At 44.9% G+C, this 21,869-nt stretch overlaps 1 protein-coding gene across 1 annotated transcript; it reads right to left on the bottom strand.

Annotated features, from left to right (window-relative positions):
- Positions 1–13,097: 13,097 nt before the first annotated feature.
- On the bottom strand, positions 13,098–13,619 carry LOC145104980 (uncharacterized). Its single transcript, XM_079042130.1, has one exon. It carries the CDS (start codon positions 13,617–13,619, stop codon positions 13,098–13,100), a length of 522 nt encoding a protein of 173 aa, XP_078898256.1.
- Positions 13,620–21,869: the final 8,250 nt, after the last annotated feature.

The following is a 21,869-nucleotide window of genomic DNA, read 5'->3' as shown; positions in this document are numbered from 1 at the left end:
AAGAATTCCAAGGAGGGATGTTCCACAGATCAGCACCAGATAAACATGGAGTATCCAGAGTAGCTCGTGCGAATCGGAGCCCACTTAATAGACGAAACCACGGAACGACTGGTGGCGCTTCTGAGGCAATACTCCACAGTCTTCGTCTGGAAGCCAACGGATCTGACAGGCATTGATCGACAGATCATAGAACACAGTCTTAACATAGCGCTTGGTAGCAACCGTGTAAAGCAAAAGAAGCGAGGACAGGAGACAGACCGTAATAGGGCTATTAACACAGAAGTGGTCGATTTGGTGAGTGCTGGCATACTCAGGGAAGTAATGTTCCCAACCTGGATAGAAAATCCGATCATGGTAAAGAAAGCCAATGAGGCATGGCGAATGTGCATAGATTATTCAGTTCTCAATAACGCCTGCCCAAAATATTGTTATCCTTTCCCGGAGATCGATCAGAAAGTCCAATTGCTTGAAGGCTTCCGATTCAAATGCTTCCTCGATGCATATAAGGGCTATCACAAGGTGCAGATGAAGCGAGAAGATGAAGCAAAAACATCTTTCCATACCGAAAAGGGCACCTTCTGCTATCAGAAAATTTCATTTGGGCTAAAAAACGCGGGTGCTACTTACCAGAGGCTGATGGACAAGGTATTCGCCGACTAAATTGGACGGAACATCGAGGTCTACGTCGACGATATGGTAATTAAAAGCCGTAATGAAGAAATGTCACTCCAAGATGTGGAAGAAACCTTCAAAACGCTAGTCGAATGGCAGATGAAGTTAAATCCGGCTAAGTGTACTTTTGGAGTCGAGGAAGGGCAATTCCTTGGCTATCAGGTGACTAGGGAAGGGATTCTACCCAATCCCACCAAAATACAAGAGTTCCTCGAGTCGAAAACCCCCCACAACCTTAAGGGAGTGCAGGAGATTAACGACAGGTTAACGACTCTTTGAAGGTTTATTGCCAAATCCGCAGAGAAGACGCTTCCTCTGTACGAAACAGTCAAGGGATGCCTAGACAAAAATCAATTCAAATGGACAGAGGAAGCGGACGTGGCCTTGCAAAAATTGAAAGACGCAGTGCAGCAACTCCCGACTCTCGCCTGCCCACTTCCAGGGGAGACTCTACAGATGTACTTAGCGGCGTCTGAAGAGGCTATCTCCTCTGTGTTAGCGGTGGAAAGGGAAGGCAAGAAAATTCTCATTCACTTTGTCAGCAGGGCCCTGCAAGGCCAGAAGTAAATTACCCGGCCTTGGAAAAACTGGTCCTCGCCTTAGTCTACGTAGTGAGACGTTTACGGAGGTATTTCCTAGCCAAGTGGGCCATATAGTTGGATGAGCACGACATCCAGTACCAACTTCGAACCAGCATCAAAGCCTAGGCCCTTGATGATTTCCTGGTTGAAATCCCAGATACCATCAAAGGAGTACCGACGACAATCTCTGTCAACCCATTAGAGCCCAAGGCCAGCAAGGAACTTTGGACGTTGTATACCGATGGCGCAGCATGCAAAGAAGGCTCAGGCGCGGGCCTGATCCTCTAAAGCCCCAAAGGCGAGGAGATCACCTACGCGTTACGGTTCAACTTCCAAGTATCTAACAACGAGGCATAGTATGAGGCGCTCCTGGCAGGACTAAGGCCGGTCAAGGAGGTTGTCGCAAAACAACTAGTAGCTCTTAGTGACTCGTTGCTTATCACAAACCAAATAAACGGAGTATACGAGGCAAAGGATCCTAGGATGCAGAAATATCTAGATGCGATCCATAATTTAGCCAACATGTTCAAATGTTTTTCAGTAAAACAAATCAATCGGGGGAAAAATGCAAGGGCAGACGCCCTCAGCAAACTGGCCTCCACCTCGTATGATCATCTCACAAAGAAAGTGCTGGTCGAAGTACTCCCGGAAAGGAGTATTGATAACAAAAAAGTCAATACCATATCAACTCCCCCAGAATGGACAAAACCATTCGTTGATTACTTACGCCATGGCGTGCTTCCGGACGATCCACATGAGGCGATAAAAGTCAAAGTCAAGGCACCGCATTTTGCGATGCGGGACAATCAGTTGTACCAAAGGAGATATCTAAGCCCATGGCTTAGATGCATTTCTAAGACAGAGGGGCATGCTTTTTTCGAAGAAAGCCACTCCTGGGACACAACAGCATATGAAGGCGCTCACGCACTCACAGGCAAGATACTTCGCCTAAGAGTATACTGGCAGGACATATATAATGACGCCACAACCTTAACCAAGAAATGCAAGGAATGCCAAGCATTCACCCCTTTCCAAAATAAATAAGCCATGCCATTGACAAGCATCACTAGCCCCTAGCCTTTCCACCAATGGGGGATCGATATAGTGGGACCATTTCCACCGGCGCCGGGAGCCGTAAAGTTTTTGCTGGTAGATGTGGACTATTTCACCAAGTGGATAGAGGCAGAACCACTGGCCACTGTCACTGGCAAACAGATGATAAAGTTCATGTCAAAGAACATCTTGGCCCGCTTTGGAACCCCTAGGATCCTCATAAGTGATAAAGGCACTCAGTTTGAAGGAAGTCCCTTCAAGGAATGGTGTGAATACAAGAAAATCCACCGCCGGTTCACATCAGTAGCGCACCCTCAGGCTAACGGACAGACAGAGATATCCAACAAAACCATAGTCAATGGTTTGAATAAACGACTACTCAGATCAAAGTCCGCCTGGGTGGATGAGCTCCCGGCAGTGCTATGGTCCTATCGCACCACATCAAGGTCAAGCACGGGAGAAACGCCCTTCAGTCTAACCTATGGGACGGAGGCGGTCCTCCCATTGGAAATAGTCGCGGGCTCCTTGCGAATAGAGAGTTTCGAGGAGGTGGCCAACGAAGAAGGGCGACGTCAAGACCTGGACATGCTCGACGAAAAACGTTAGGCAACACAGATGCGTCAAGCACTGTACAAATCACGGACCGGAAACTATTACAACCGCCAGGTCCGGGCCAAGAACTTCAAAGTTGTAGAATGGGTACTAAGAAAGAACGAGTCTAGCCATGCTGAACCATTGGGGAAACTCAGTGTCACATGGGAAGGACCATACAAAATCGTAGGAGCACACCAGAATGGTGCCTATATCCTAGAAGCTCAAGACGGGCGTGCCATTCCAAGAACGTGGAATGCGCAGAGCCTGCGCCACTTCTACTCTTAAAACAAGTGTTAAAGGTAGAACCAGTGCTAGCTAACGCATTATGTGTTAATTTTAATATGTAAATGTAATCAGCATAAATTACTTTACTATTTTCAGTCATATTATGCTCTAAACAAAACTAGAGTAAATAGAAAGGGCAATTCAGATGCTCCTTATATCCAAATCTAAGAAACAAATAGGCTGTGTAAATTTACCGTGTGGCAACAAGGACTGATCATCCAACGTCACACAAGCGAAATCGTCACAAGGAGGCAGCCAGGGAGTTTACATTAGAAAGGCTCATAACCTTCCTCCCAAAACATGTTCATCAATTAAAGAACATGTGACATGAGTGTATAAGGGTCATAACCTTCCACGAATATAAAAAACAAAACAAAGAAAACTGGGTGAGCCTCAAGATGACGCTCCTGGCTACACCCAGGCTCTTTAAGCAGCAGATTAGAACAAATCTCTTAAAGACCAGTTTTAAGGGAAACATTCACACCCATAAAAAGCAAACATTGTTCAATCAGCCGGACTCCCGGACTCAAAAGATGGCCACAAAGGGCAGTAAAGACAACAAACAAATAAGGAAAATATTGTCAAAGGGGGTTACATCAAAACAAGCCAAAACACAAATCTACTTATCAACAGGAGTGTTATCATCACCAAAAGGAAAGCCTGAACTAGGGACCGACCCATCGCTCTGAGACTCTTGACAGAGATCACGAAGCCAAACTATGTCCAGGGTACCCAAGCGAAGATGGCCAGCAAAGTCCGTCTCCATAAAAGTCACCAAGGCGTCTTCCATCTCTTGAGTCTTGGCTGCCACATTCTCCTCAGACTTTGGGTAAACCTCCCCGGCGGATACCTACTGCCAGAAAATCCTTTTACCCTGTTCCACACCAGCAGTGAGACAAGCTTCTTTCACAAGAACCAAGCCTTAGAGGAATTGTGGACTTTCAATCAACCTGTCCACAACCCGACCGAGCCCGTCGCTAAGGACCCAAGAAATATCCCTTTGCAACTCCCCTTGTGGCGTTCTCGGTCACCAGATCAACCTCTAACTCCGTCGTCTGCTTGCTTAGACCGGCGTTTTCCAACGTCAAGACCCCTACACGAGCATTCAGGCCCTCCACCTATTTCGCCAGATTCGTCGCTTGATCCGCCAAGCTCGCCCTCTCAAGTAACACCGCCTCCTGCCTAGCCTCCAAGCTGCTCTTATCGACTTCTAACTTTGCCACTTGAGCCTTCAGTTCTTCGCATTCAATGCTCCTTCTATGCAAATCGGACTGGAGGGTCTCCATATCGGAAATGCGTCCGACAGCCGCGACTAAATAAGACGACACTTGGGCGGCAGCGTGACACAAGCCATCAACCATGTGATCGTCGGACAGGAAACTTAGGGCCTCAGTCATGGCAGGAGGAAAAGCGTGCTGACACCACTCGAGAGCGATGTCATGATATGAGACAAGATCCTGGGCAGCTGGTCCCCAAACTGGCCTATAAGCGTCCGGATGAGAACCCATCAGCAGGGGGTGGTTGTGGTTTTACCAGAAGAGGTGGACGCAAGACCGTGAGGAGGCAAAGACCAAGTCTTTGTCCCAGCTCCTTCGATTGTGGGAACGGCGCTGGTTTTCTTGGTGCTTCCTTTTCCCGTATGACAGGGAGGTTCAGTCGCCCCGGTTTGTGCCCCCTCCAGCAGTTTCAGATGACCTTCATTGGGGGCACGGTTGGAATCCTTAGAACCCGCTGGTAAGAGAATCAAATTACGCTTCTTACGTAGAGGGGGCCGGTGCTAGCTGCCTCAGTTCGACCACTGGAAGAGGTTTCCAAGAGTACAAAACGCCTCTTAACCCGACGAAGACTCCTCGGGGACCTGGACGGTGTAGGATCCTTCTGAGAAGCACCAGTGACGACAACGTCCTATAGGTCCGGATCCTCACCGGTGCTGGTAACATTGTCAGAACCGGCAGTCGCCGTAAATCCTAGACCAGAAAAAGGAGGTGGAAGAACCTCCACCAGGTCAACGTCGCGAACCTGAAGCACGCTATCAAACAGACCCCGAAGAGCTTTCTCCAAATAAACAGTCTCCTCCACACCTGGTAAAAACAAGAAACAATGCCGGTTTCGCCAAAGCACCGCTTCGAACGTAACTTGCCAATCTTTTCATATTTTTTTTAAAAAAAAAGGGGGGGGGGAAGAGAGGAAAAGCAAGAGATACCCTCTTTCTCAACAAATAATTCAAGAATCTTCCCACGAGCCCTCCAAGCACCACTCATCCTGCCGGCGGCCAAGAAACAGTCAAGCCAATCTTCACCGGTGATGCTGATCTTCTCCAAGGCATCAACCAGTTCCTTGTCAGCGCCAAACAACACGGGGGGCACGGTCGATGTACACCTTAGTCCTCGGATAACTGAGTACCACGAGATCATTGTTCACCCATAAGAATTTCTCTTGCCAGTTCTTCTTAGACTTCTTATCATGGATAAGAGTAGGGACTCCCTGGCGGCGAGAAAGGGTTCGAGTCCCCGACTGAGTGGAGGCGTTAAAAAATTGCTTGAAAGCAGGAACGGTTGGCAAACGGCCTTAGGCACGGCAAAGGAGCTCGAAGCCTACTATCTTGTTAATAGCAACGAGAGTTAGATCCCTCACCGAAACCCGTATTCACAGATGATCAGATTAAAGAAATCGGTGGTAGGCAAACAAAGACCTGCCTCGAATAGGGCGATCAGAATCCCGACTTTGCCCTCTGGCGGGCAGTACAGTGACGTGTCGGACAGGGCAATTTGCACGCCGTCTTCGGGAATGAACCCGAATCGGAACTTAAAAGACTCCCATTCCTCAGGGGTAAGATCTCTTCCTAAAGTGCGAGCAGTAGCCATGGAGGATACGAAGGAAAGGATGGAAGGGTTTTCTCAAGAACAAGAGGGCAAAGAGAAACAAGTAGAAAGAAATGAGAAAATGCCAGGAGGAACTGGGGTTTTAATGCCATCAATGAGCCAACGAACCGTCCTCATGACGAAGCCGCCGAACAACGGCGATTTCGCCCTGCCAACTGCACAAGCTGCCAGTAGCAGCCCACCACGTGTCTGTAAGTAGACCAGAACAACTCTGCTACGTCACGTACACAAGAGTTTACTGGTCTAAGGAACTTGTTAACGTTGCCTAACGGCCACGTTAAATGTAACAGAGACGTTACTGCCTTGACTGAGACCCGGTCTTGGCCTCAGAGAGCCAAGGCCGGAGCGACAACTCCTTCCTTGTCACAAGGGAAGAACATCCCATGTGATCTCCTCATTCACTCACAACCAATGAGAAAACAACAAATAGCTCGGGTGACGCCCATAACTGACGTCACCTGGCGGTTAGTTAGCGTGAATAGCTCTCCTAGTAAGTGGAGGCCACGTATCATGCTCACGAGAGATGGTCCCCACGATCTGTTAGTAACAGGTATAAAAGGATCTCTTCCAGCTCAAGGAAGGTATCCATCTTCTCTCTCTCTAAATTTATACTAATTCTCTCTCTCAGAAAACTAACTTGATCGTCGTAGCGGCGTCCCGGGAGAGCAACTAGTCGTCCTCTGACGGTTCTTCTGTGATTGTGTTCTCAGGAAAGCTCCCAAAGCAGTTACCTCATCAAGCATCCAAACCCCCTGAAGAGCATGTTACAACAATATATATATATATATATATATATATATATATATATATATATATATATATATATATATATATATATATATATATATATATATATATTTCAGTGTTGCAGAAATCGGCTTTGGCGTCTGATTAATTGATTGGCGGCCTTGAACCGATCACGATTAGGTGCTTGGCGGAAATTGGTTAAAATTGGTCGTACTCTGGTTTGGCGGTCCTTAGCGGTCGTAGGCGGGAAATATTTAAAAATTTAAAAAATTTTAATTTTCAAATATTACACCAAAATTTTAAATTTTCAAATTTTTAAGTTTTCAAATTTTAAAATATTATACTAAAATTTTCAAAATTTTACAATTTTAAATTTTGAAATACTTAATTTTCTAGTAAATATTTATTTTTTAAATAATTTTATTAGTAATTTAGCGTCTCCGATTAACCTCCGATTAATCCCCGCCTAGTCCTATTAATCGCTTATTGCTAGTCGACTGCCGTACAGAAAAAGCCCAAACTCTCCTCAAACAGCTCCACAATACCCTCTTTGATTGTACTGAAGATCGCAGGAGTCTGCTCGAGAATGCAACGCGTAATTTCAGATTGAATGAACTCCCTCGTCTGATCATCCAACTGCCCGGCTCCAGAACCTGAGCCCGAGCCTTCACCAACACCAGAACCACCAAACGGTCTGCCTCGAAGAGTCACCATACTGAAAATAGACCATATAAGCCATCAAAATATGCATTAAAATATATCGAGGGATCACAAACTCTACAAGCTTCCTGGTTTCATCGCAACTCTCCTTGATTCAAGTATGGATCCTTTGCTTCCAATAGTACAGGACCATACTACATTCCACATCTATCCGCCTTGAATCTGCCAAGTCACTTTATATCCATACACTTAACCCTCATCAAGATAAGGCTCCCACCACTAAATCCCTTCCTAGGTTTTCCTAGGGCAAACTCCACACCACTCCCCGCCATGAGCTATAGAAGGAACTCCCGCTAACTTCCTCTTACTAGCTCAAAAATATAATTACATATCACCAAAACTAGATAATTCTTCGAATGAGAGGTCTCACACTACAACAGTTGGACTCAAACAAGAGTTGTGCAATAGAGTTAAAACCTAACCTTCTAAAATTATCTAGTCTCAGTAGTATGTAACTTAACATATTCACTAACTAGTTAGCTGAAACTAGTGGGAACTCCTAAAAAGCACAAAGCAAGCAACATCCGAGCATCGAGTAATCAGAACCAATCATAACCTAATCAGGCCATCCTATCGTTGATTGTTCAGTACTAGCATGCAAGTCTACAAGCTCAAACAATAGGCATACAAAGGCATCTCTCCTAGCATTCTATCATGCAAATACTAAGTAGATCCTTAGCCCTAACTAGAATGTGATTCGTAGATTCACAAATCAAATCATATCTGATAACATGTATGGGTATTTTGGGAAAACTTACTTGAGGTCGGTAGATTTCATGCACCACACCCTTTCTTGTATTAGAAAACCCTTTTCTTTAAAAACATTTATTTTTGAAATTTTATACCAAATCCTCAGTTTGAGTTCAGACACACCCGAGAGTATGCCCGAATCCCTCAAACTAAGGCTCTGACACTGTTGTGACATGCTCTTCAGGGGGTTTGGATGCTTGATGATGTAACTACTTTGGGAGCTTTCCTGAGAACACAATCACAGAAGAACTGTTAGAGGACGACTGGGTGCTCTCACGGGACGTCACTCCGACGATCAAGTTAGTTTTCTGAGAGAGAAAATTAGGGTAAATTCAATGAGAGAGAAGATGGATCCCTTCCTTGAGGTGGAAGAGATCCTTTTATACCTGTTACTAACGCATCGTGGGGACCTCGTCCAACAAGTGTGATACGTGGCCTCCTCTAACTGGGAGAATTATTCCACGTTAACTAACTGCCTGGTGATGTCAGTTCTGGGCGTCACCAAGGCTTCTTGTCACCTCCTGATTGGTCGTGAGTGAATGAGAAGATCACGGGGAATATTCTTCTCTCGTGGAGGGAAGCGAACTGTTGCCTTGGTGTTGGATTACTTGGGCCAAGGCCGGGCCTTTGCCAAGGTTTTAATGAGATAATGTCTTGTTTGTGCTTCCATTACATTTAACGTGACCGTTCATGGTAATGTTAACAAGTCCCTTAGGCCAGTAGACTCCTGCGTTGGTGACGTAGCGGAGTTGTTCTGGTCTACTCACAGACACGTGGTGGGCTGCTACTGGCAGGTTGTGCAGTTGACAGGGCGAAATCGTCGTTGTTCGGCGGTTTCATCATGAGAACAGTTCGCTGCCCCATTGATGACATTAAAACCCTAGTTCCTCCTGACGTTTCCTCATTTCCTTCTACTTGTTTCTCTTTTCCCTCTTGTTCTTGAAAAAACCATTTCAACCTTTCCTTCATATTTTTTCCATGGCTACTGCTCGCGCTTTAGGAAGAGATCTTACCACTGAGGAATGAGAGTCTTTTGAGTTCCGATTCGGGTTCGTTCCCGAACACGGAGTGAAAATGCCCCTACCAGTTGCATCACTTTATAGTCCTCCTGAGGGAAAGTCGGCATCCCAATCACCTTGTTTGAGGCGGGTCTGCGCTTGCGTACCACTCATTTCTTCAACCTGATCATCCGAGAATACAGGTTTTTAGTGAGAGAGTTGAACCCTATCACTATAAACAAGATAGTGGGTTTCGAACTCCTCCGCCGTGCCCTAGTCCACCTGCCGACTGTTCCGGCTTTGAAGCACTTCTTCAATGCCTCTACTCAGTCGGGTACTCGAACCCTTTCCCGCCGGCAGGGATTCCGTACTCTTATACATGATAAGAAGTCAAATAAAACTGGCAAGAGAAGTTCTTGTGGGTGAACAACGATCTTGTGGTGCTCAGTTATCCGAGGGCTAAGGTGTACGTCGACCGTGCTCCCACACTATTTGGTGCCGACCAAGAACTGGTTGATGTCCTGGAGAAGATCAACATCAACGGTGACGATTGGCTTGACTGCTTTTTGGCTGCCGGCGGAATGAGCGCCGCTTGGAGGGATCGCGGGAAGATGCCTGATTTTTTTGTTGAGAAAGAGGGTATTTCTCTTGCTCCTCTCCCCCCTTTTTTTATTGAAAAATTGGTAAAGCACGTTTCAATCGGCATTCTGTTTAATCGTTGTTATCTTTTGTTTTGTTGCCAGGTGTGGAGGAAGTTGTTTCTTTAGAAAAAGCACTTCAGGGTATGTTCGACGGTGAGCTTCAGTGTCGTGACGTCGATCTTGTAGAGGCTCTTCCACTCCCTGTTTATGGTCAAGGAATCAGGGCCATCGTCTGTTCCGACAGTTTCGCTGGCGCCGACGAGGATGTGGAGCTTCAAGATGTTGTTGTCACCGACGCTTCTCAGAAGGATCATACGCCTTCCGGATCACCGAGGAGTCTTCGTCGTGTCAAGAGGCGTTTTGCCCTCTTGGAAGCCTCTTCCGGCGGTCGATCTGAGACGGCCAGCACTAAGCCTGCCCTTCGTAAGAGACGTAATCTGAGAGTCTTACTAGGGGGAACCAAGAGTTCCAACCGTGCCCCCGATGAAAGTCCTCCGAAACTGCTGGAGGGGGCACAAACCAGGGCGACTGAACTGCCCTGTCATACGCGAGAAGGAAGCACCGAGAAGACCAACCCTGTTCCCCCTGCTGGTGGGGCCAAGGTGAAGACCGGGTCTTCGCCTTTCCAGGGTCTTGCATCAACTTCTTCCGGTAAAGCCGCAACCATCCCCCTTTTAGCAGGTTCTCATCCAGATGCATACAAGCCTGCTTGGAGGCTAACTGCCCAAGACCTTGTCTCCGATCACGACACCTCTCTCGAGTGGTGTCAACATGCTTTTCCCCCTGCTACCACTGAGGCCCTGTCTGTCTTGTCAGACGAGCATATGACCGACGGCTTGCGTTATGCCGCCGCCCAAGTGTCATCTTACTTGGTTGCGGCCGCTGAATGTATTTCCAATATGGAGACTCTCCAGTCTGACTCTGACAGGAAGAACATTGAGTGCGAAGAGCTAAGGGCCCATGTGGAAAAGTTGGAGACCAACAAGTGCAGCTTGGAGGCCAGGAAGGAGGCGATGCTGCTCGAGAAGGCAAGCTTGGCGGGTCAAGTGGCGAAGCTGGAGGAAGAGGTGAGGTGCCTGAACGATCGTGTGGGGGCCCTGAGTCTGGAGAATGTCGGTTTGAGTGGGCGGATGGCAGAACTTGAGGTTGATCTGGTTGTTGAGAACGCCGCAAGGAAAGCATTTGAGAAGGATATTTCTTGGATCCTTAGCGACGGGCTCACCCGGGCGGTGGACAGGGTAATCGAGAGTCCCCAGTTTCTCCAGGGTTTGGTGAAGGTGTGTGTGGCTTGTGAGGCGGTGAGGGTGGAGCAGGGAAAGAGGGTTTCTCAAGAGCTGGTGATCGCCGGGGATTTTAACGCAGAGGCTGAGGTGGATGTGGCCACCAAGGTCCAAGAGATGGAAAATGCCCTGGCTGCTTTTACTGAAACAGACTTTGCCAGCTATCTTTGCTTGGGTAATCTGGACATCGTTGGGCTTCACGACCTTTGTCAAGATGCTCAAAGCGATGGATCGGGCCCTGTCCCAAGCCCTTCCCCTGGTGATGGTAACACCCCTGCCCTCAAGTAGCAATGTTTGATTTGTTTTGATGTAGCACTTGTAAAAAATATTTTCTCTTTCTTGCTTTATTTTTTGTCTTTTCTGCCTTTAGAGGCAACCTGAAAGTCTGGGAGTCCGGCACCCTTGACAATGGTCACTTTATTTTTGTGGGTATGAATGTTTGTTAACGCACATATTCGTTTGTTTGGTTGCGTCATGGATGGTTTATGTTGGCCATCACATGGTATTTACGGAGGGTTTGCTTACACCCCTGATCTGAGTCCTTTTGTTGGTGAACTCTTTATATTTTATTAAAGCTAGTCTTTGAGAATTTTGTTCTAATTTACTGCTTAAAGACCCTAGGTGTAGCCAAGATCTTCATCTTGGGGCTCACCCGATTATGCTTTGCTTATTGGTGGAAGGTTATGATCCTTCTACACTCATGTCACATGTTCTTTCATATGTTTGCTATGATGTGATTGATGAACATGTTTTGGGAGGAAGGTTATGAGCCTTCTCTATGTAAACTCCCTGGCTGCCTCCTTGTAACAATTTCGCTCGTGTGACGTTGGATGATCAGTCCTTGTTGTCACACGGTAAATGTACACAACCTCTTTGTTTTGTTTTTCAAGCTTGAAAATAAAGGGGCATCTGAATTGCCCTTTTTGTTTACTCTAGTTTTGTTTAGAGTGTAATAAAATTGAAAGTAGTAAAGTATTTTTTGTTGATTACGCTTACATGTTAAAATTAATACACAATGCCTTCTCTAGCACTGATTCTACCTTTAACACTTGTTTTAAGAGTAAAAGTGTCGCAGGCTCTGCGCATTCCACTTTCTTGGAATGGCACTCCCGTCCTGAGTTTCTAGGACATAAGCACCATTCTTATGGGCTTCCATGATTTTGTACGGTCCTCCCCACATGACACTGAGTTTCCCTAATGGTTCAGCATGGCTAGACTCATTTTTTCTTAGTACCCATTCTCCAACTTTGAAGTTCTTGGCCCGGACTTGGAGGTTTTAATAGTTCTCGGTTCGTGATTTGTACAGTGATTGGCGCAGCTGTGCCACCTCACATTTTTCATCGAGCATGTCCAGGTCCTGGCATCGTCCTTCTTCGTTAGCTGCTTCCTTGAAAATCTCTGTTCGTAGGGAGCCGACTACTATTTCTAATGGCAAGACTGCTTCTGTCCCATAGGTTAGGCTAAAGGGCGTTTCTCCCGTGTTTGATCTTGTCGTGGTGCGATATGACCAAAGCACTATCGGGAGCTCATGCACCTAGGTATACTTTGATCGGAGTAACCTTTTCTTCAAACCATTAACTATGGTTTTGTTTGATATCTCAGTTTGTCCGTTGGCCTGAGGATGTGCTACTGAAGTGAATCGGCGATGAATTTTCTTGTCTTCGCACCACTCCTTGAAGGGACTTCCTTCAAATTGCGTTCTATTGTCACTAATGAGCATCCTAGGAGTTCGAAAACAGGCCAAGATGTTCTTCGTCATGAATTTTATAATCTACTTTCCAGTGACGGTGGCCAGTGGTTCCGCCTCTATCCATTTGGTAAAATAGTCAACGGCTACCAGCTAAAATTTCACGCCTCCCAGCGCTGGTGGGAATGGTCCCACTATATTGATCCCCTATTGGTGGAAAGGCCAGGGGCTGGTAATGCTGGTCAATGGCATGGACGGTTGATTTTGGAAAGCGGCGAACGCTTGACACTCCTTGCATTTCTTGGTTAAGGCTGCGACGTCGTTGTACATGTCCGGCCAGTATACCCATAGGCAGAGTATTTTGCATGTGAGTGCACGAGTTCCTTCGTGTGCTGATGCGTCCCCGGAATGGCTCCCTTCGAGGAATGCCTTTCCTTCTGTCTTAGAGATGCATCGGAGCCATGGGCTTAAATATCCTCTTCGGTAGAGTTGATTGTCCCTGATTGTAAAATACGATGCTCTGATTTTGACTTTCCTCACTTCCTCTGGGTCGTCCGGAAGCACGCCATGGTGCAAGTAATCGACAAATGGTTTGGTCCATTCCGGGGTAGTCGATCCTGTATTAACCTTTTGGTTATCGATACTTCTCTCCTGGAGCACTTCGACTATCACTTTCTTTGTTAAGTGATCATAGGAAGTTGAGGGGAGCTTACTGAGGGCATCCGACATTGCGTTCTTTCCCCGGGAGATTTGTTTTATGGAAAAGCTTTTGAACGTGCTGGTTAGACTTCAGACCGCGTCTAAGTATTTCTGCATCCTTGAGTCTTTAGCCTCATTCGCTCCGTTTATCTGGTTTGTGATAAGTAGCGAATCACTGAGCGCTGCTAATTGCTTTGCACCGACCTCCTTGGCCAGCCTCAGACCTGCCAGGAGTGCCTCGTACTCTGCCTCATTGTTGGATACTTGGAAGTCGAATCGCAGTGCGTAGGTGATCTCTTCGATTTTGGGGCTTTGAAGGATCAGGCCTGCGCATGAGCCCTCCTTGCTTGCTGTGCCATCGGTGTACAACTTCCAAAGTTCATGGCCGGCTTCGGGCTCGAGCGGATCGACTGAGATTTTCGTCGGCACTCCCTAGATAGTATCTGGGATTTCGACCAGGATGTCTGCCATGGCTTGGGCTTTGATGCTATTCAGGGGATGATAATGGATATCATGTTCGCCTAGTTCGATGGCCCACTTGGCCAGGCGTCCGAACTTCTCCGGCCTAAGCAAAACTTGATTTATTGGGTAACTAGGCAGAACATCCACCTTGTGGGACTGGAAATATCTCCATAGTCGCCTGACTGCGTAAACCAAGGCGAGGACCAGCTTTTCCAAGGCTGGGTAATTAACTTCTGGCCCTTGCAGGGCCCTGCTAACAAAATGAATGGGGATCTGCATGCCTTCTCTCTCCACTGCTAGTACAGAGGAAATGGCCTCTTCAGACGCTGCTAAGTACATATGTAGTGTCTCCCCTGAGAGTGGGAAGGCGAGAGTCGGGAGTTGTTGTAGGGCGTCTTTCAGTTTTTGCAATGCCGCATCTGTTTCTTCTGTCCATTTAAAGTGCTTTTTGTCTAAACATCCTTTGAGTGTCTGGTACAGAGGAAGCGCTTTCTCTGCAGATTTGGCAATGAGCCTTCCCAAAGCCGTCAACCTACCGCTGATCTCCTGTACCCCTTTGAGATTGTGGGGAGTTTTCGATTCAAGGAACTCCTATGTTTTAGTGGGATTGGGGAGAATCCCTTCTTTGGATACCTGATACCGAAGGAATTGCCCTTCCTCGACTCCAAAGGTGCACTTAGCTGGGTTTAACTTCATCTGTACTTTAGCTAGCGTTCTGAAGGTTTCTTCCACATCTTGGAGTAATGTTTTCTCATCCCCACTGTTGATTACCATATCGTCGACGTAGACTTCGATATTCCTATCAATTTGATCGGCGAATACCTTGTCTATCAGCCTTTGATAAGTAGTGCCCGCGTTTTTTAGTCCAAATGGCATATTCTAGGTAGCAGAAGGTGCATTTTTCCGTATGGAAGGCTGTTTTCGCCTCATCTTCTCGTTTCATCTGTACCTGGTGATAACCCTTGTACGCGTCAAGGAAACATTTGAGTCGAAAGCCTGCAAGCGACTGGACTTTCTGGTCGATCTCCGGGAGAGGGTAACAATCCTTTGGGCAGGCATTATTAAGATCTGAATAATCAATGCACATTCGCCAAGACCCATTGGCTTTCTTCACCATGACGGGATTAGCTATCCACGTCGGGAACATGACCTCTCGGAGTATGCCAGCATTCACCAGGTCAGCCACTTCTGCGTTTATAGCCCTATTCTGGTCTGCTGCCTGGCCCCTTTTCTTTTGTTTAACGGGGTTGCTCCCTGGTGCGATATTAAGGCTATGTTCTATAACTTGTCGATCGATGACGGTTAGATCAGATGGTTTCCAGGCAAAGACAATGGAGTATTGTTTCAGGAGTGCCACCAGTCGTGCCCTAGTTTTGTCTGACAAGTGAGCACCAATTCGCACGAGCTGATCTGGTTATTCCATGTTTATTTGGTGCTGCTCGGTGGAACATCCCTCTTTTGACTTCTTTGGCGCTCGCACAAGCTCGAGAGCAGCTATGATTTGGTGACACTGTTGTGCCCTGGTGTTCATGGCGAGGATCATCGCTGATCCCTGGCGTGTGCTAAATTTAACTATACCATGGATCGTTGATGGTACGAGGTGTACTGAGGAGATTACCGATCGTCCAAGCAGGATATTGTGTTCTGTCGGATATTGGATCATAGAGAATTCGATTGTTCTTGTGATTCGATACCTCTCATCGTGACTGACCATCTTTAAGGGCAGTTGAATTGTGCTCAAGGGCCACAAACTGTGTCCAGTGAACCCTACCAACGGCCCACCGGTTGGGGGGCTGTAGCCCCTCCTTCCACGCATTTGGTAGTTGTCTAAAACAATGCTCGTAGAGTATATCATAACAACTACTACTGTCGATATATATTAGATGGATTTTCATGTTACGAATGAATCCAGATATGAGGAGTGGATCTCTCGGATCCCAGTTCAATGGTCTAGGATCGTTGCTCGAAAAACTGATATTGAGTAGATTTCTCGAGAGTACCTCTATTTTGTCCCCTGCTTGATGAATCGTGTTTCTCTTACGAGGATTAGAGATTGTAAGTACTTCCATGCCGTCATGCAGAGGTTTCTACAGCAGATCAGGATGCGATATAGCCGTATGAGGCGATGAACCATTCGATGACGGTTGCCGAAAACTGCTCTGGAGTACTGGCCCCGTAATCGGTGAGATCTGCACTATGAGCGTCTGGGTTAGAGTCTGCGTTCTATACTCGCACTGGTGTTCATTATTGCAGGCGTAGGTGCTGTCGGGTATAGATCGCCGTTTAGCGAAGAACCAGTGTCGTTAATTGGCTGTATCACCCTGAGGATATGTCCGGATGGTGCCAAATGTTGTGACATGCTCTTCTAGGGGTTTGGATGCTTGATGATGTAACTGCTTTGGGAGCTTTCCTGAGAACCCAATCACAGAAGAACCACTAGAGGACGACTGGGTGCTCTCCCGGGACATCACTACGACGATCAAGTCAGTTTTCTGAGAGAGATAATTAAGGTAAATTCAGTGAGAGAGAAGATGGATCCCTTCCTTGAGGCGGAAGAGATCTTTTTATACCTGTTGCTAACGGATCGTGGGGACCTGATTCAACGAGTGCGATACGTGGCCTCTTCTAACTGGGAGACTTATTCCCAAGTTAAGTAACTGCCTGGTGACATCAGTTCTGGGCGTCAGCATGGATTCTTGTCACGTCCTGATTGGTCGTGACTGAATGAGAAGATCACGGGGAATATTCGTCCCTCGTGGAGGGAAGCGAAATTTTGCCCCGGTGTTGGATTACATGGGCCAAGGTCGGGCCTTAGCCAAGGTTTTGTCGAGATAACGCCTCGTTTGTGCTTCCGTTACATTTAACATGACCGTTCATGGTAACGTTAACATATACCAACTTGTAACGTCCCAAAAATAATACTTATAAATTTCATTTTTAAATTAATAAAACGGTATCCCAAAACATCATCATGAATCCCGAGTGGAAAAAATGTATCAATACATCATAAAATATCAGAGTTATCATGAAAATGTAGAGCAATAACGTCTTTGCACTGCAATCACCCCGAGCTCTTCCCTTTTGCACCAGAAGTACCTGAAACATAAACTAAAAAACCGTAAGCATGAAGATTAGTGAGTTTCCCCCAAATACCACATACCACAAATATCAAACATATAATGGGCCCCAAAAGATAAGTGTAACGGGCCCCGCCCTAACTCGTATAACTGGCCCCGCCCACTGAATATAACGGGCCTCACCCTAGCTCGCATAAAGGGCCCCGCCCACTGAGTATGATAGGTGTCGCCCTAACTCGCATAACGGGCTCCGCCCAACATACAATCACACAAGTATAACAAACAATATCATACACATTACCCATTGGTCCCTGCCCACTAAGCATACAAACACATACACATGAAAGAGTCACGCAAACATCTAACACCATAACATAATAAACGAAAGGGTTGGAATTGGTGTCTTCGACCCGCTAACCATGGTGAGGAAGACTCACCTCTGAATCTGAACAATAGCTGATGAGATTCTGACTCTGAATCTCAACTCTAACCGACGCATAACCATCAAAAACACCAATTCTCAAACATAATCCAGAATACCCAAAATACCCCCATGGGTCAAACTAGGTGAAACGGTCAAAAAGTCAAGAAGAGCTAACTCGGTTGGCCGCCACGTCGTGGTAGCCCTATACCACGTCGTGGTATCGAAAACGATAAAATAGTCACGACCAGCCCCGCCAGCACATCGTGGTAACAAGGTTTTCAGTAACTTAACGCATTCAACCATTTTCTTCGATTCTAAAGGGTCTCCAACTCAGATCTGGTCCATGATAGGGTCTAGATGGATAAAGTTTCCAACTTTATCTAATAGAACCCTCTAAAGTGTATAGATCTCAACCTTAAGGTCCAAAACACTACATGGCTTAAGCAATAATCACTCAATCCATAAGGTTACTTGTCCAAAAGCTCCAAAAGAGTCTCCAATACCAACCACATCATAAAAATCAGTGCTTTTCAGACATGCAAGTCCAATGCATGTCTTGAACTCTTATTAGGCCAAAATAGGGAAAAAGGCCAAGATTCCATGCATGGCCTTAAAACTCAAATCTAATTCAGATCCAAAGAGTCAAACGCTCCAAAGGGTCTGGAGATTCATAAAGTTTCAAGCTTTATAAAGTTCAACCTTCCAAAGCATCAAGACATAGAGAAAAGTGGACAAAATCTAAAGATCTATGAACTAACTCATCAAGATGAAGACTTTATACATCCTTGAGATGCTTGAGGAAGATAAACTCCTGGATCTACATTGCTTTGGACTCTTAATATGATCTTACACCACCTTCTTCCTTCACAAGCACCAAACACACATACTTTAAGGCTAAAAACTCACACAAGGGATCTGGGGTTTGTAAGGGACGATTTCGAAAGATGGAGGCTGATGGGAAGGAGGTTATGAGAGGTTAAAAAATTTAAATAGGGCTCAACCCTTAAACTTTAAGGTTTTATCCAACAGTCGCCACCACGTCGTGACAAAAATCACCACATCGTGGTGGGTCATTAAACTCCCGCGACCCAAATGCTTATTGCCATGTCGTGGTGAGGATTCACCACGTCGTGGCCTTCAAAAGAAAATATCATACACAATCGAAAATAACTTCATACCTGGAATCGAGTGTTACATCAAGCAGTAGCAAACAACCAAAAAACAAAGAACAAGTTGAGTTAGAAGAAACTTCAGAATATGACATTATAAAACCTGCCAGTACTCCAGAGATAGGTGAAAGTTCAGGAAGCAGTGGGAGCTCTGATGAAACTGGAGATAATGGGAGCATGAATGATAGTAGTTCAAAGAATGAAGGTGTAGAAACTGAAACTCCTACCATCCGTAGATCCACTAGAGTACGAAGGCCTCCAGTCAAGTATTGTCCTTCAGAAAACTTCTTGTTGCTGACAGAGATTGGCGAACCTGAGTCTTATCCAGAATCCTTGAGGATGAAAGAATCCATACAGTGTAAGAAAGCTATGGAAGAAGAATTGAGTTCACTGGACAAGAATCACACTTGGTCCTTGGTCAAGCTCACAATAGGGAAGAAAGCATTGTAAAACAATTGGGTGTTTCGGGTTAAGGATGAGAATGATAGAACCAAGAGATATAAGGCAATGTTGGTAGTCTAGGGTTTCCAACAGAAGAGGGGAGTTGATTATGATGAGATCTTTTCTCTAGTTGTGAAGATGACTACACTCAGAATGGTTTTGGAAATTGTGGCCTCTGAAGATCTCCATGTAGAGCAACTAGATGTGAAAACAACTTTTCTCCATGGCGGCCTTGAAAAAGAGATCTACATGTCACAACTAGAAGGTTTTCCCACAATTGGCAAGGAAGATCTAGTGTGCAAAATAAAAAAAAAGTCGATATGGTTTAAAGCAGGCTCCAAGGCAGTAGTACTTGAAGGTTGATAGCTTCATGCAGGGGAATGGGTATAGCAGAAGTGAGATGGATCACTACTGTTATTTGAAAAAATTCAAGTCCTCTTATATCATCCTATTGTTATATGTTAATGCCATGTTGATTGCTGGATCCGCCATGCAGGTGATCAACAAGCTAAAGAAGTAGTTGGCCAGTGAGTTCGAGATGAAGGACTTAGGGACTGCTAAACAAATATTAGACGTGAGCATAGCTAGGACAGAGTTACCGGTACACTAAAACTTTCACAAGCCAAGTTGTAACATACACGTTCAGCTATCGTATTTTGTAAAAAAAATGAATATTATTAAATAATTTATGATTTTTAGTGTTGAGTTCTAACAAGATAGTTTTATGAGATTGAAGTAAAACTATGTTTAGAATCATTCGGAAAGTATTCGAAGTCTTATGAGATTCCAATCAAAAGTCAATTATAAAAATTTAACAAAAATATAAAGTTGGAAATAAGTAAAAATAATTTTATTGAAAGTTGTAGATTATCTCGTTAGAAACATTTAGGCGAAAACCTCATCGAAATCCGAGTTATAACGAAGAAGTTATGACTTATTGAAGTTTCGCGACAGAATCGGCACGACGCCATATGACGTAAAAAGTCAGTTTACGATAAACTACCTTTTAGCTTAAGTGATCTAAATGAAAATCGTAGTATTCGTTAAACCGAAATTTTCATAAAAAGAACGTCCAAATCTGACTTTGTATGAGGAAGTTATGATTTTTCTAAGAATCGGCATAGCAGTACACAACCCGAAACTCGAAATAAAGATCGAGTGATTTTTAACCGACACAACCTAAACGAGAATCTAAGATCTCGTCAATAGTAGTACAACGGTAGAAAGACAGACGAAAACGGACGTAGGATGAAGAAGTTATGAATTTTTAACGGACTTTTCCTGTCCCGGCCCGTTAAAAATATAGTATTAAAAATGAAATCAAATTTAGCAGACGGAGTCTAAACGAAAGTTGTAGAGCATAACTTCACCTACGCGTGCATATAAAGAACGTAAAAAACGGAGCTCGTATGAGAAATATACGAATTTTTGAAGTTTTATGGCACAAATTATATGATTGAAAGATCCCCCTTCTAAACTTTACAATATTGCTCCAAACATGCTACATGCATATTCATAAAAATATTTTACATATATGGTTTTATTACATAAGACTGGATACAAACCGACTGACGAGTTTTTACAAAGTTTTATATATATTACATAACTTTCCAGGAATTTATACACTAAATACAAAAGCTATAATATTATCTATACTACTTCTTTTACCAGTACATGTCTATATTGGATGCTTATCACCTGCAATAGTTTAAACGTTGAGAGGGATAAACGGGTGATGCTTAGTGAGTTCAATAACAATTACAATATAACGCTATGCCATATACATATCAATATGACAGAAGCAAAGAGGGACAACGAGCAACAAAGGCATATGTGTATCATATGACAGGCTTTCCATATCAACCAACAATCTGATTCAATGATTTACAATCAATGAGACATAACAATTTCAACTTGATATACATCAATAAAGCTTCAGCCCAAATGACACAGAAAATACAATTTCAGATTATCATTTTTTCTAGAATATACAGGCTTTCAGCCCTACAGAGCCTTATGCCAATACCAGAAGTTATATGAGTCATGTTCTACATGGCCAAAGGCACAAAGCCAATACCAGAAGTTATACGAGTCATGATCTACATGGCCAAAGGAATAAATCCGATATAACACAGGAAAGTACATTGAACTCACCGTGAAATAATTAATTGATAAGATGATAATTTGGGCATCACTTCACCTCTAAATATGACTTTCTTTAACGAAACCAGGGATTTTAGTTGAAAACCGGGCCTCGCGCGGGCAGAGTTTTAACTTGAAAAGATTATTTTCTCGGGTCTTCGGTGCGTCGGGACTTTCTTCGGGTGTCGGGAATGTTTCCTAGGCTTCGGGGGGTGTTAGGGTAATTTGAGAGAGAGTAGAGGGTGAGAGAGAATCAAATTTGTAACCAAAATTCGGGCAGCCTCGCACCCTATTTATAGTATCCTACTTCAATCATGGTATCAGAGCAGTAGTTTAAGTGAACTAAATACCACAGATTGATATTTAGACTTAAACCGTCGGAAGTTCAATATATGAACGGATTCATTGTGAGTATATGGATACAAACCATAGGAAAGACTTAAGTAAAGTATTAGATAATAATGAATTATAATATTCTAAAATACTATGTTACTCCAAATCTTTAGAACAATGGCTGAACAGGTAGGTAGCCATACACCAGAAGTAGGTGGAGATCCTAAACCTA

This window comes from Lactuca virosa, chromosome 4 (genome assembly GCF_052849685.1).
Source record: "Lactuca virosa cultivar CGN04683 chromosome 4, Lactuca_virosa_CGN04683_v6, whole genome shotgun sequence".
NCBI lineage: Eukaryota > Viridiplantae > Streptophyta > Magnoliopsida > Asterales > Asteraceae > Lactuca > Lactuca virosa.
This window is presented reverse-complemented; position numbering and strand designations above follow the sequence as displayed.